The sequence below is a fragment of the Carya illinoinensis genome, chromosome 15, assembly GCF_018687715.1.
Source record: "Carya illinoinensis cultivar Pawnee chromosome 15, C.illinoinensisPawnee_v1, whole genome shotgun sequence".
Classification (NCBI taxonomy): Eukaryota; Viridiplantae; Streptophyta; class Magnoliopsida; order Fagales; family Juglandaceae; genus Carya; species Carya illinoinensis.
This window is the reverse complement of record NC_056766.1, coordinates 17,159,160-17,173,828: the sequence shown is the minus strand read 5'-3', so window position 1 is coordinate 17,173,828 and position 14,669 is coordinate 17,159,160. Positions and strand designations below refer to the sequence as shown.

At 34.7% G+C, this 14,669-nt stretch overlaps 2 protein-coding genes across 2 annotated transcripts; one reads left to right on the top strand and one right to left on the bottom strand.

Moving 5' to 3' along the window:
* Window positions 1-399: 399 nt before the first annotated feature.
* Window positions 400-1,008, top strand: LOC122296710. Its single transcript, XM_043106510.1, has one exon. The coding sequence runs from the start codon at window positions 400-402 to the stop codon at window positions 1,006-1,008; it is 609 nt and encodes a 202-aa protein (XP_042962444.1).
* Window positions 1,009-8,359: 7,351 nt separating this feature from the next.
* Window positions 8,360-12,806, bottom strand: LOC122295421 (U-box domain-containing protein 5-like). The gene is made up of 4 exons (XM_043104428.1): window positions 12,708-12,806; window positions 12,221-12,406; window positions 9,932-11,016; window positions 8,360-9,382 (listed from the first exon to the last, which is right to left on the bottom strand). The coding sequence occupies exons 1-4, from the start codon at window positions 12,759-12,761 to the stop codon at window positions 8,635-8,637; spliced, it is 2,073 nt and encodes a 690-aa protein (XP_042960362.1). The 5' UTR covers window positions 12,762-12,806; the 3' UTR covers window positions 8,360-8,634.
* Window positions 12,807-14,669: the final 1,863 nt, after the last annotated feature.

The following is a 14,669-nucleotide window of genomic DNA, read 5'->3' as shown; positions in this document are numbered from 1 at the left end:
TTCCTATCGGAAACCTTAGTGTCGGATGACCGCACTAATTTTGTTGTTAATAGTCTTGGTTTCCACCTTTTTGTGCACTCGCCTGCTGTATGTAAAAAAGGGGGTTTGTTGTTGTTATGGCGCCCGGGAGTTGATCTAGAACCTGTGAATATTAATATAAATGCTATCTCTGTTCTTGTTTACTCTGATCCTTCACACCATCCTTGGTTGCTTACGTATGTATATAGTCCGGCTCACTCGAATCAAAAAGAAAAGTTTTGGAGTCACCTTGACTCTATCTATCAAAACTTTCCGGGTCCGTGGGCATGCATGGGAGATTTTAATGATTTGATAAATCAGACAGAAAAATATGGGGGCAGGCCAGTTCATATCAACCAGAATAGTGGCTTAAAAACACTAATGGATCGTAATGGACTTATAGACATCGGATTCACAGGGCCAAAGTTTACTTGGACAAACAACAGAAAAGGAGTTGCTCTTATTAAAGAAAGATTAGATAGAGTCATTGTCAACCAAGAATGGAGACTTCTCTTTCCTGATGCTTCTCTGCAACACCTGGCTTCCTCAGCATCTGACCACCACCCCATTCTACTCAACACTTCAGCTAATTCGAGATATGCTTCATCCTTTAAATTCGAAGAATTCTGGACCCGGGAGTCGCTGAGCAAACAAATAATTCAAGAAGCGTGGAACTCAACTTTTCAAGGCAATCCTTCGTACATTCTATGCAAGAAAATAAGCTCAACAAAGGAAGCCTTAAAAAAGTGGAACAAAACTCATTTCGGGCGCATTCAGAATAACATCACCCAGACAGAAAAAGAATTGCTAGAAGTTCAAAGTAGCACGCCAACACCAAGGAATCAAGAGCTGGAGGTTATATTGCAGAACAAAATTCACAAATTGAGAGCAAACGAGGAGATACTATGGAAGCAAAAATCCCATATTACTTGGCTCACTTCAACGGATCTCAACACAAAATTCTATCATCTGACAACCACGATTCGCTGAAGGAGAAATGCCATTGAGTCAATCAAATTGGGGCCAGGTAATTGGTCTATGGACCCTTTAATCATTGAATCAGCTTTCATAGATTATTTTAAATCTATATACACTTCAATGAAGCCTCAAATCCCGGAACAATTGGGTTAGTTATTCGAAAAGCAAATAACAAATGAAGAAAACAATATGCTCAGCAAAATCCCGTACGAAGCAGAAATTCTCAGTGCTCTCAGACAAATCCCAAACAACAAGGCTCCTGGCCCCGATGGCATGACAGCTCTTTTTTTCAAGCACTACTGGGACATCATAAAAGTGGAAGTTACTCGGGCAATCCAAAACTTCTTTCTAAGCGGAAAGCTTCTAAGACAGATGAACCACACAAATATTGTGCTGATCCCCAAACCATCTTGTCCAAGCTCCCCAAGCCATTACCGCCCTATTAGCCTCACAAATGTCAGTTATAAGATCATAACCAAAATCATGGCAAATCGACTAAAGAAGCTGCTTCCCAAAATAATTTCCCCTTTACAAACAGCATTTGTCCCAGGAAGAAACATAAAAGAAAACACAATGATTGCACATGAGCTTTTCCACCTACTGAAAAAGAAATCCGGGAAAAAAGGTTTGATGGCCATAAAACTGGACATGGAAAAGGCTTTTGACAGAGTGGAATGGAACTTTCTTTTTGAAGTTATGAACAGCCTGGGCTTCAGCTTAAAATGGATTAACTCGATAAAGGAGTGCATATCAACGGCTACATTCTCAGTGACAATCAATGGCTCACCAAGAGGTTTCTTCAAAGCAGAGAGAGGCATAAGACAAGGAGACCCGATATCGCCTTTCCTTTTTACCTTGGTCACAGAAGCTCTATCCAGACTAATATTAAGAGCTGAAGCACAAAAAAAGATCGAAGGGATAAAATTAAGTAGAACCAGCCCGCCAGTCTCCCATCTACTCTTCGCAGACGACACAATCATTTTCGCAAAAGCTTCTGAAAAAAATGCAAAGGCAATAGCAGAATGTCTAGAAGAATATCAAAGCTGGTCAGGTCAAAAAATAAATCTCTCAAAATCATCCATTTTTATCACAAGGAATGCAAGCAACCAAGACAAAATCGACATCTCAAATTGGCTCCCTTATAAAGCTTCCTCGGCAAAAATGAAGTATTTGGGCCTTCCAACCTCCTTTAACAGAAGGAAAAAAGAAAATTACGCAGATCTGCTAAACAAAGTTAGACAAAAACTAGAAGGATGGAAAGCAAAACTCTTATCACAAGCAGGGCAAACAATGTTGATAAAATCAGTGGCAAGCTCCATTCCCTCTTACAGCATGTATACTTTCCAAATCCCAAAATCAGTATGCAAGACTCTAGATCAAATGCAAAAAAATTTTTGGTGGGGCTTCTCGAAAGATAAAGTTCACAATCTCACCCTGAAGTCATGGAAATCTATCTGTCTACCAAAAACAATGGGGGGACTGGGCATCAGATCAACAGAAAACATGAACAAGGATCTCTTAGCAAAAACAGGTTGGGAGATAAGTGGATCAAAATCTGGAATATGGCATTCTATACTATCATCCAAATATCTAAAGAACACATCATTCTGGATGGCAAACCCAAAAAGTTCAGATTCTACAATGTGGAAAGGAATTCTAAAGACAAAAGATCTGCTTCTAAAAGGAAGGTGCTTCCAAATCTCAAATGGTCAATCGGTCAATATTTGGCAAGATCCGTGGATTCCTACTTTAAAAACTTACAAGCCTACTCCCATCAGGGATATGGATACCATACATCCCCTTGTCAAAGCCTCTGATCTTATCCAAAACCATCCAAAATCCTGGGATATGAGTAAATTGCAAAGCCTCTTTGACCAAACCAGCATAAGAGAAATCTTGAAGATCCCACTGTCTCAAACATCGCAAGGCGAAGATAAAGAAATATGGGCACTCAATCATAGTGGGAAATTCTCAGTGAAGACAGCTTATCACGCACAAGTCGACTACCATGAATCGGTTCACCAAAATCAAAACACTCTTTTTAAGCCTTTGTCGAGTCTAAAAATTCATGACCGTCATAAGCTCCTCCTATGGAAAATACTGTGGAATATTTTACCAACTAAGGCAAAGATCAGTGAAAGAATTTCTCAGCAAGTCAACACGGAATGCACTTTCTGCGACCAGGAGGAGGAAACAACACTTCATTTATTTGTTAAATGTCCTATTGTCAGAATACTATGGCAACAAGGTAGCTGGCCTTTAAATATAGAAAGACTGCCAATTCACTCCAGTGCAGATTGGATAAAAATGATCATCTATCCGGATAAACTCCTGGGCCTACAGGAGAATGAGACCCACCATTTCCAACTATATGCAGTCGTTCTTCTGGATCTTCTGTGGAAAAACCGAAATGAGAAAGTCCACAATTCTTCAAGCTTCTCTATGGAAGAAATAAAGAAGCAGCTCGCCACAGTTTATGAAAGCTACAAAAACGCCTGGTCCATTTGCTCTCTGACCAAAATCCCAGCTCTCAATTGGAACCCTCCTCCTCTTGGATCCTTTAGTATCTCCTTTGACGCAGCAGTGAGAAATGATTTTTCTGTAGCATCAGCAATTCAAAGAAATCACTTAGGTGATATACTGAAGATATACACAGAAAAACTCGTCTCTTCCATCCCGTTGGTAGCTGAAGCAAAAGCGGCCTTACTTGCAACTGTCATGGCTAGTAGTTCTTTCCAATCTAACTCAAGTTCAGTAACAATCGAAGGTGATGCTCAGTCAGTTTTTTTGGCTATTGATTGTAAAGATTCTACCCTTTTCTAGTCAATCTCTCCCATTGTAGAAGACATCAGATCATATGCAGAAGATCACCCATCTTGGAAATTTACCAAAATCCATCGATCTCAAAATCGATGTGCGCACTCAGTGGCGCAGTGGGCAGCTACGAACCTTGTGTTTGGTAACCTACCCATCTTTTCGATATGTTACTTGGACTTATTAATGATATAATAGATCATGTGAGATTAGATTGTAAGAGATCTAATCAATCCAATGATGTAAGAGGCATTGCAATATATTTTTTTTATAAGTCCATGGCAGTATAAGTAGTAGTTGTCTAGTGACTTTAATTGCATTGTGAACTAAGGAAAGTAAGTATATAGACGATTTATTGAAATTTTAAATAATTTGAATTTGTTTGTAACAAAATTCAAAACCCAGTACCTTTTGCAAACCAAAGTCAGAAATAATTGCAATGACAAATATAACTAACTTTGTAACAAATTTTATGAATTTGCAACGGCATGTTTGAGTTGCAAAAAATATTTTCTAGTCGAAATATACATTTGTAAGGAATACAATTCATTGCAACTTCTCAATTTCAAAGGAAAACAAGTCGTTGCAATGTGAAGTACTTTTGCAATGAAAGTGACTTCACATTGCAACGAAAGAGTTTCATTCGTAAAATACACTTGTAAGGAATGTACATTGTTGCAAATGTCTAATTATAATGAATATATCATTGCTATAATACATTTGAAATGAACCTACGTCATTGCAAATATCTATTTGCAACGAATTAATTCGTTACGAGATTGTATTTGCGAATGATGATTTCCAACAAATTGCATTCGTTGCTTCGAGATGTTTGCAATAAATGCATTTTGTTGGTGAACTACATTTGTAATGATGTACCTTCTTTACAAATGCACTTCTACAATGAATTAGTTCTTAGAAATGGACTTTTGCAATGATTTACTGATGGGACCCAAGATGGACCAAGTCTTAAGGATCAATTACAAGATCAAGAGTCAGGAAGATCAATGAAGCAATGCAAAGATTGGTGTAATCTAATAAGGATGAAGCTAGCAAGAGCCTCAAGATGGCCTTAAAAGAAGGACAAACCAGTTTTGATTCACTTGATCCAAGTTTTGGAAGACATGATTTAGAGATAAGGTCTGTTGTTGTTAAGGCTTTCAATTTGTTTAAAGAATTTTTATTATTAGTTTAGAATAAGTGGACTTGAGGATGCTTAGCCCACATATATCTTATTTCAAATGAACTAGAGTTTTTAGAAAGGCCTTGTATTTTGACCAAGGGCTTATTTGGAAAGTTATTATTTTATTTGAACTAGGGTTTTAGAAGTTACTATAGCGCAGTACTATTCACGCTACAGTATCTGTGGCACTATTCACTAAGATTTTTGGTGATGGTTTATTTAAATCACTTGCAGCCTCATTTGAAAATGTTAGATAATATTGAATTTTTATTGTGAGTTGAGTTTACTGCTCTTGGTTTTTATTGAATTTTTGAACTTATCAAAGATAAATCATAACTTTTGTGGCGTTCCTCTTTTGTAATTTGGGTTCTTGAGACAAGTTTTTCAATGGGTCTAGATTTTAATATAATCTAAGTTCTTGAAACGGATTCTCAATGGGTCTAGATTTTTCATCCATTGACTTGATTTTGACTTTTTTGAGTGAGTTTTTGAATTGATTGTGGGTTCAAGGGATTCCAATTTCGCAAGTTCACATTATTTATATTCATTGTAAATACATTACATTGCAACAAATTGAAATCATTGCTACTACAAATTTGCAACGAAGTGAAATTGTTGCAACTATAGATTTGCAACAAAAATAAATCGTTGCAATGTATTTGTAATGCATCAAATTCGTTGCAAATGCATACTTGCAAGGACTAAATTCGTTGCTTTCATACATTTGCAACGAATATAAATTGTTAAAAATGTATATTTGCAACAACTAAATTCGTTACAAGAATGAAATATTTTGTAGGTAAAAGACCAATTGCAATAGTTGCCTATACATTTGCAACAAGAAGATATAAATTTGTAACAAAAGAATATGTCACTAAAAGTCCTCATTTTGCAACGAAAAAATGCATTGGTATAACCATTCGCCAATGCTACAATTCCAAAAGTAAGGCAACGAATATTATTCGATGAAAATAGTCAGTTGCAACAAAAAAAAAAAAAAAAAAAAAAAAACTTTTTGCAATGATATATTTTCCTTTCAAAAAGTATTTCTTGTTGTAGTGAATTAATACTCCCAAGTCTATTGAAATAAATTAATATAAATAAATAAATTAATGACATACTTTTTGATTATTCAATCTTCAATAACATATTTGCATCGTTATTGATAAGAGTAGTGCTATATGTATTTACACTTTTACTTACAATTTTACTTACAAAACTTATCATTCTGTTAGTTTTCTTTTAAAATTCAGAATTTGAATTTGAATTTGAATGATTTTCAACATAGAAATAACTTACATGTGGAGAAATAAGTTTTTTGTAAGTTTTTCTTAAATACATTTAGCATTTTCCTTATTGATATAATAAAGAAAATCTTTTTTTCAATATATATAATAATTAGACAATCATTCATCTAATTCTTGTTTGAGCACTTGGGACAACTTAAGGCTCGTGTGGACACATGGAGTATATTAGAAGTTTATGAATAGTGGTGAAATGGTATGTAAATACTGGTGAAATATTTTTAGTTAAGATACTTTATTAGGTTTTGAAAAATGTGAGAAAAAATGTTAAATGAAAATATTATAAAGTTAAAAAAAAAAAAAAATTGAATACAAGTATGATGTAAACATGTATGTTATTGAGTTGTGCTTGGGTTCTAAATCATTTTGGACATTGTAATATTTTGGTTACAACATCTGTTATAATACTTAAGAGGGCTGGGCTTAATTTTTTTAAATAGACTTGTGATTGAGTTAGAATTATGTCGAGTGAATATTAAGTGGATATTGATAAATTTGGAAAGTGAAAATATTTTAGAGTTATGAAAATTATAGAAAAATAGGTTACTTTAGTATTTTAGGTTAAGTATCGAAATACGTATTCGATTGAAAATTTACAAAAGTTACGTGATTATTTTATAGGGGACAATTAATATTTGTTCGAGACTAGTTTGGAAAATTCCAAAAAGCTGAAAAATCCAAGCGGGGTTCCTATATTAGATTTTGCATAAAAAAAAATTAAACGAGATTGATTTTGAAAATATGCATGTTTGTTTTGAAAAGAAATGTGAAAAAAAACCTCATTTATTTCTTCTGTATTACTCATGAAATCTGTATCAAAGAGAGAAGTATTTTTCATCATAACTGTCATTGACATGAGCTAATTTTTGGTACTCTGTTTATGAATTGTGTAAAGAGCGAATATGAAAATTTGTACATAATTCTATGATTGTGATCCGATTATATTCTATTCTGGATATGTTCTATAATCTGATATGATATAATGTGACTTTTGAAAACTTATGGCATGACATTATGTTTCTATTCTGTTCCAACCTTACCATGGGTGTAAAATTGTAGCCTCTGTTCGGGTTGGTACCAATCTTTCTGTTTCTAATGCACCCACTTTGAAAGTAAAGTAGTTTTCTACATGGTCTTTCTTGTGTACACATGCAGGACTCCAAAAATGAATACGGGGGAGATCTCACATTTTTTTTTTGCTTGGTTGGCTGTCAGGGTTTGCACAACCATAACACCAATGTTAAACATGAAATTCTATTTTTGATGAAATGTTTCAGTTATGCCATGCCAAAGGAATTTTGAATAAGAATATTTTTGAAACTTTCGCTCTGATATTTTTGATAACATGTTTTGATTTTGCATTCTAAAAGTAAAAATATTTTGTTCTGTATTTTGAATTTTGTAAATGCTCATGTTTACATACTAGTAATGTTTTCTACTTACTAAATTGTTGATAACTCACACCTTATCTCTACAATATTTTTCAAATAATTTTGATGGTTCAACTGAAAATCAAGAGGAGGAAGTATTAGCAAGGTTTGCTGAATAAGTGAAGTATTTATTGAAGAGTCCTATTTAGTAGATTTATTATTTTATGTTCTTTTCATATTTTGAGTCAAGAATATTTGCTAGTCTTTGTGGATTTTTTAATTTATTTTATTAAAGTATTTCTTTGGTGTCCATGTAGAGGAACACAGATATTTGTATTGAACAAATAAGTTAATATTTTTATAGTCTCTAAAGTATATATATTTGAGTTATTGGAGCTTATTTTAGGTAACTGTAATTGGTGCCTTGGGAAAGACTTGAAGAGGAGGAGATGAGGAAGAAGAATGTAGCTGATACTATTGACTATATGAATTAACTATATGAAAGGAATTAACTATATGAAAGGAATAAGTGAAACAGTGAGTTTTGAAGAAAAGAAGGAAGCCATTTAGTGTTTTAAGTTGCTGCGTTTTGATGGAGATAATTAATGAAACAACGCGTTTTGCAATCTGTTGTAATTCATCTGGTTGCGTTTAATTGTTCTTAGTTTGTGTTTTGGGATTAAAACGGTGTGTTTGATATTTCTTACTTCACTTCTGCAAATATATAAAAGCATAAGTGACCATGCATGGTTCTTGAACATTTTGGCAGGATGGAGGTTGAAGATCCCTCGAAGATTCTCTACAAGATTTGCAATGGAATCTTGTTCATACATTATTGAGTGTTTTACTTTCTGTGGGTGATTGTAGTTTCTTCCTGCGTGCGTTCTTGTGTTGGGTTGCAGTAGGTTCTATCAAGGACCTTACAGTAATAGGGGCTAACTTTTCGACCCTTCCTGGGTACAAGGCGTTACAAATATAGTGATAAAATCTTTCTGAAGAACCGAAAAGCCCTGAAAGGCAGTTTCTTATCTTCATACTGGCTACTGGAGGAGCTTGAGATGTCGAGCAGGGCCAGATCAGTTTCAGGAATTGAACACTCCGCGGGATCATCTTTGACATGTTCCAAGAGGTGGAGCAATTCAGAGGCAATTATTTGACCTCTGGAATTCCCATTGAGAGACAAATCAACTAAAGATTGTAAGATGGTGTCTCTCATGACCAGTTGACAGAAATCAGCATGCTCACGACATACAAAAAGAAGAACACCTGCAGCATGTTCTTGTTCCTCCTTTGTTCCAGTTTCGAGTATTTGGGAAATGTTACTGATGCATGAGCTGGTTTCAGCTACTGCAATCCTAACCTCCTCTATACTGCATAGGTTCCTAATGATCTCAATGCAAAACCAGGCCAGATCTGGATCACCCAATAACTGAATCAGCTTTGGAATGCAGTCCAAATACACCATATGGTATCCAATATCACAATTGCAGGACAAATTACACAGTATCTTCATTGCAATACTATGAAAGTCCATAGTCTTGGTATTGAGGACTTTAAGAATGGAAGGAAGAACACCAGATGCCACTATCATAGACTTGTATTCAGGTTGGGAAGACAAAACCTCTATGATACTAAGGACTTCTCCAGTGATTTCAGTTTCAATATACGATGCCAACATGTAAATCCCATCTTTATCAAACAGTAGCATTTCACTGCTGCATGAAATAACAGAAAGTTGATCAGCATAGGATCTAGTAATTTCTCATGCACCAAAATATACTGAACAATAGAAAGAAGAACAAACAGGTTCATGCTCACAGCAACCGCCACCAAAGTGTGGGAGCAGAAATATTGTTAAGAGGATGAAAAATGTTTTGCCTGTATATACTAGCAATTCATTTACTATTTAGTACTTTCTACAACTGTTTGGGAAATCCATGGAATATCTTTCATATAAGTTCACATTTACCTACCTAAAAGTTTAAGCCCCAAAAAATGATATATATATATATATATATATATATATTTTTTTTTCTAGAGTAGGTTATATTATTTTCATCTAATCATTATGGCTCTTTTGGTTGATGTGAAACCATACTTTTGTAGCATGCCTTATAATCTTCAATCCTATGCTACTCTGTTTCAATTTTTCTCATTTCAAGAAAAACTGGAAAGCCTCATGCCTTGAAACCATACAGGCTCATAATTAAAGCTATAATCTGCAGAAAAGAAGAAAAAAACTATCCATGCAAAAGAATTATCACCTGTTATTTCGCAAAATCGCCAACAGCACCTCTGCTCCATCTCTCTGTTCTTTTACATCAGTTAATTCATGTGCATCCTTCAAAAAAGCAATCAAAGGTTCGACACAACTGTTGGAAATTGAAGTATGACATGCGTGTTTATTTTCCTGAAGTGTTTTGTTCACATCTCTAACTGTCTTGCACTGTGATCCCCATGAAAGTGCAGCAAGTCTGGAAAGAGAAGCCAACATGTTTCCATAGGTCTCTATAGGGTGGTTAAGTTTTTCAGAAACTGCATTCTTCTGTCCATGCCTACAACTTAATCTGCTTTCACTAAAATCATCTAAAATTTCTGAAACATCATCAGTCCCTGAAGAGCGTATGGACACAGCACTAAGATGAAGGTTCAAGTTATTCACAGAACTAGGAAAGCTGGCAATGGAACTGGAAACAGAAGAATCCTGGGAGAAAAGAGAGGAAATGTTTGGTTCTAAATATGGGTCAGGAATAGTAATCCCCTGCTGGGAAGACCAAGCGTCAATGAGTTCTTTCAGAATAGAGTTTGGAGCCATGAACAAGTTGTCAAGCTTCATATGAGTTATAGGGCATGTCTGGTTACCCTCATTAAACCACTGCTCCATCCAAAATCGTTCAAACGTCATCCCAGAAGCAATAATCATTGGATCATGCATCACCTGCATAGAGATGGGACATTTGAACTCCTTGGGAGGTTCGGGTGTACCAAAGTCATTGGCTCGAGTCTCATCACGCTGCATATGGCTGTCATCATCCTGGTTTCGTCCAATTATTTCTCCATATTTCCTCAAAAGATAGAACAACCACTTCAAGATTTTTTTCTTAGGGTCTGTGTCAGTGGCTTTATCAAGCAAACGCTTAATAGATCTTTTCTCTATCAAAACTGCAGAAGGGAATGTAATTTTTAGTGTCGAAGCTGCAAGTTGAACAGCCTCGAGTTCTAAATCATTTACAGAATTGGACACAGGAATTGCTTGTCGAAGTAGTCCTAATATAACCTTCCCAGCCTCTTCTTCAGCAGGTGCAAGGGGAAACTTTGTGCGCTTAAGATCACGGGCAATTCCAGATATCTACAGAGAATGTTCAATTTGAATATTTAGTTGAGGGATTAAAAGGTGCACTGACCAGACATATAATGTAGTGACTTGGACTACTTAGAATATACAATATAAGGTCGTCAAAAAGTATAGCTAACAATTTTCCAAATTAGAATTGCCAAACTTAAAGCAAGATAGAAAAAATAAAAAATAAAAGGGATGAAGAAGAAGACAAAAGGAAAATGAGACTCTTCAGTACGTAGTCCATTTTGGAAGTCTGTGAAACAAGTAAGGATCCTTTAAAACAACAGTCAGAGTTAATTATGTTCTGTTTCATACTACATGAGCATGTGGAGCCTGCATTATGAGGTAGAACCATCAGAGGTGTGTAAACTCTTTTAATTCTCTACTCCATTCAACACCGTTTAGCAGGAAAAGTTGATTGGGAAGGGGACTACTACTGAGGCATCGAAGGGTATACAACCTACAAAGCCATGCACGGAAATTTAGAACAAAATGAATTTGAACATCTCGGATTATTCACCATTTCCTAAATATATATAATAAGGCCTTGAAGTATTGCAAACCTTTCCAGCCAACAAGCAATGGGACCATATTTTGAATTTGACTCAAAGATACTACCCAAGGTTTTCGTATTCTCTCACATCTGGAAACTATCCTCTCTGTTGTAATTGCCTGAAAAATATTAACAATTTAATAGTGAAGAAAGATGCAAATAAAAGCCTTGAGAACATACATACAAATATTAATAGGACTGAACGCAATGCTTGCCTTTCAAATGTAGTTTACAACTTGGAAAGGTGGTAACTCATCTATAATAGTTTGTGGCATTAGTAATCACATGTTCATTGAGCAAAAAACAAAAGTTAAAATAATTTCTATATGGTTTAAAGCTCTAATAATCACATTCAGGTTGGTTTTAACAGATTTTATAAAATAACGAACACTATCCTGAGGCGATTATCAGTAACCAAAAAATGCAATCTTCATTCTTATTAGAAGAGGATGAGACATCTACTTCTCGTACACATTATAAATTCAGGTTTGCACAATGACAGATTAAAAATTGTATGAATGCAGATATTTTTGTTTCAAAGACCCCGTTTGTGTCCAAACTATGTCAGAAAAATATGTTTCTGTATAGGTAATAGGAAATTTTATTGATAACCAGAAGGCAAAGCCCAACCACTCAGAATGTATACAAGAGAATATGTACCAGGTAGAGTTTACTAGACTCTGAGCAGTGCTGTATAAGTAATTTTGCTTTATCCATTGCAATTTTTAATGTGCACAGTGCCTGTATTCCCAATGTGCATCGTGGCGGGGCAGACTCAATGGCTGGTAATATTTCCGAGGTTCTGCCAATGAATTTCTTGAGTTCTAAACACATTAAACGATGAACCTGCATCCAATTGTAATTTAGTCAGAAAGTTGTAGTAGAACAGGGAAATTTGGAATAAGCAAAGTTAAAAAAATACATTAACAGAACGATAAAGCCTTATCCCTCAGGGGATCACTGTATGGTTTAAAATATAGTTAGCCAACACTTCTGTACATTCTAGAATGGTTGTCAACCTAGAATCAATTATCTATGTCCTGATAGGGAATAATATTAAGACCAGTGAACTCTAACCCAGAGCTGTCCATGAGGGTTTGGAAAATGTCATTAAAGAAAGCTGCAACATTTGTGTATGAGTATTCACCTTAATTGTACAATAATATCGAAGCTCAACGACTTCAGGACTGTTGTTCTCCATCCAATCTGCAAATTGACAAGATCAATCCATTTGCGTAAATTGAGCAATTCTATCAATTTTACACAAATAGCAAGACTGTACTCAGACGATAAGAAACATTAGAAAAAGGCAAATTTTTTATATTATATATCATTTTTATATATAATTTTATATTATATGATAAATTATTAATTAATATAATATTAAATTTTAAAACCTTATACTAATAACTATATATTATCACTATAGTCTATTGTATTAGTAGTTATACTAATATTATATCATTATATATTATAATATACTATAATATATCACTATAATTTATAATATAATTATAATATATATTATAATATGTTACAATATATTATCATTATATTATTATATACTATAATATAAATTATATAATATATCAAAAAAGGGGATCGAACGGGACTAGCTACACCCCTGATAGTGACATGCACATCCAAGATAGGGCTACGATGGAGTAGTAAGAATCACCTAGACCATCAGCGTCGAGCTGTACGTCGGATTTGGGCAACTTATCATAGCTCTCCAAGGCAAAGATAGGGCTACGATGGAGTTAGAATATTCACCTATACCATCAATGCCCTATGCAATAGCGATCAAGTTTATAACAGCTTGCTCATCCGAAGGGAACTAGCTGTGAGGAGAGCTACAATAAGTTGCCCAAATCCTTAGACTCATGACAACCAGATCTTTTAGATTTTCAAAGACCCAAGTGGTATTCCTTATATATATAAGCCACGCGCATGCCTCAACCAGCTTTTGGTTATGTTAGTGAAATACACAATAATAAAATAAAAATTACAATGAAATTAATATTTAAACGAAACTAGTTTGGATTGAGGCATGGAAATCTCACTCTCTTTAAAGAGATTCAAGCTCTCTGCAGTATACAAAGTCTCAAATTAATCAATATAGCAGAATTGATCTTCTTGACTTGACTCTTCCAGGATACAACAGTACAACTAATCGTCGAATAACCCAAACCAACTCTATACAAGTGGTGGAGCTTCGAGCTCTACCAATAGAACTCTTTTCTTTTATTTGGAAATACTGCAAAAAATATAAACTCACTAAACTTATTTTTCCTATCTCACTTTTCCAAGGTATATTTTTTCTCACTCGTACAATAGGAATAACCAAATAAACAAACATATATATAACCTATTGAACAAAAAACTGATCCTGGATTTAAATCAGAAAAACAATTAAACCCACCATTTTCTAATAACCCTTCAAAGCCAACAAACAGTAACTTTTCTTGCCTATTAAAAACAACGTTGAAGATATCTGTCTTTGGCATTTGAATACTACCATTTATGTGAAGGAAAGCAACGGTAAAAAGAAATTATACTATTATTAAAAAAATATCAACGAGTTTAATTAGAGGTTGGCTCTCTTGAGTAGCCAACTATTCCTGTTTGGTTTGCTCAATACCGGCTAAGCTCGAGTAGCGTTAAGACTTTTGATGTGATGATGCCAAGGTGCCCGAGAGATTTGAGATCTTAGTTTTGTAGAGAAAAATTATAGCAAGAAAATAAAGTAAAACAAGAAATCAATCAGACGATATAAAAATTTGTGTGATTTAGTAATGTGCCTACATTTTTGGAGTTGTAGAGGATTTTATTCTCTTGAGGAATGTCAAAGTACATTATAGGGCCAACTTACAATGCTGAGAACAATCTTATTGTTAATATAATTACAAGGAAAAAGCACTAATTCTTCAATTATCGCGTTATTCGTTTGAGCGAGATGTCGAACAAGTCTCTAGTGACCTCTCTGTCTTATGTTTGCTCAAGCAACATGTCAAACGAGTGCAAAGCAAACTCTCTGTTTGAACTTTACTCGAGCGATTTGGGGCACAAACATTGAGCGAACTTTCTGTTTGGTGATTTTGTTGCTATT

What these genes read in the sequence shown, in the direction of transcription:
- LOC122295421 (XM_043104428.1), bottom strand. Translation starts at nt 12,761, where the DNA reads ATGGAGAACAACAGTCCTGAAGTCGTTGAGCTTCGATATTATTGTACA. An exon ending in AGTCTAGTAAACTCTACCTG is followed by an intron (nt 11,017 to 12,220) that starts GTACATATTCTC and finishes CATTCTCTGTAG; the next exon opens with ATATCTGGAATTGCCCGTGA. An exon ending in GCGATTTTGCGAAATAACAG is followed by an intron (nt 9,383 to 9,931) that starts GTGATAATTCTT and finishes TATTTCATGCAG; the next exon opens with CAGTGAAATGCTACTGTTTG.
- LOC122296710 (XM_043106510.1), top strand. Translation starts at nt 400, where the DNA reads ATGGATCGTAATGGACTTATAGACATCGGATTCACAGGGCCAAAGTTT.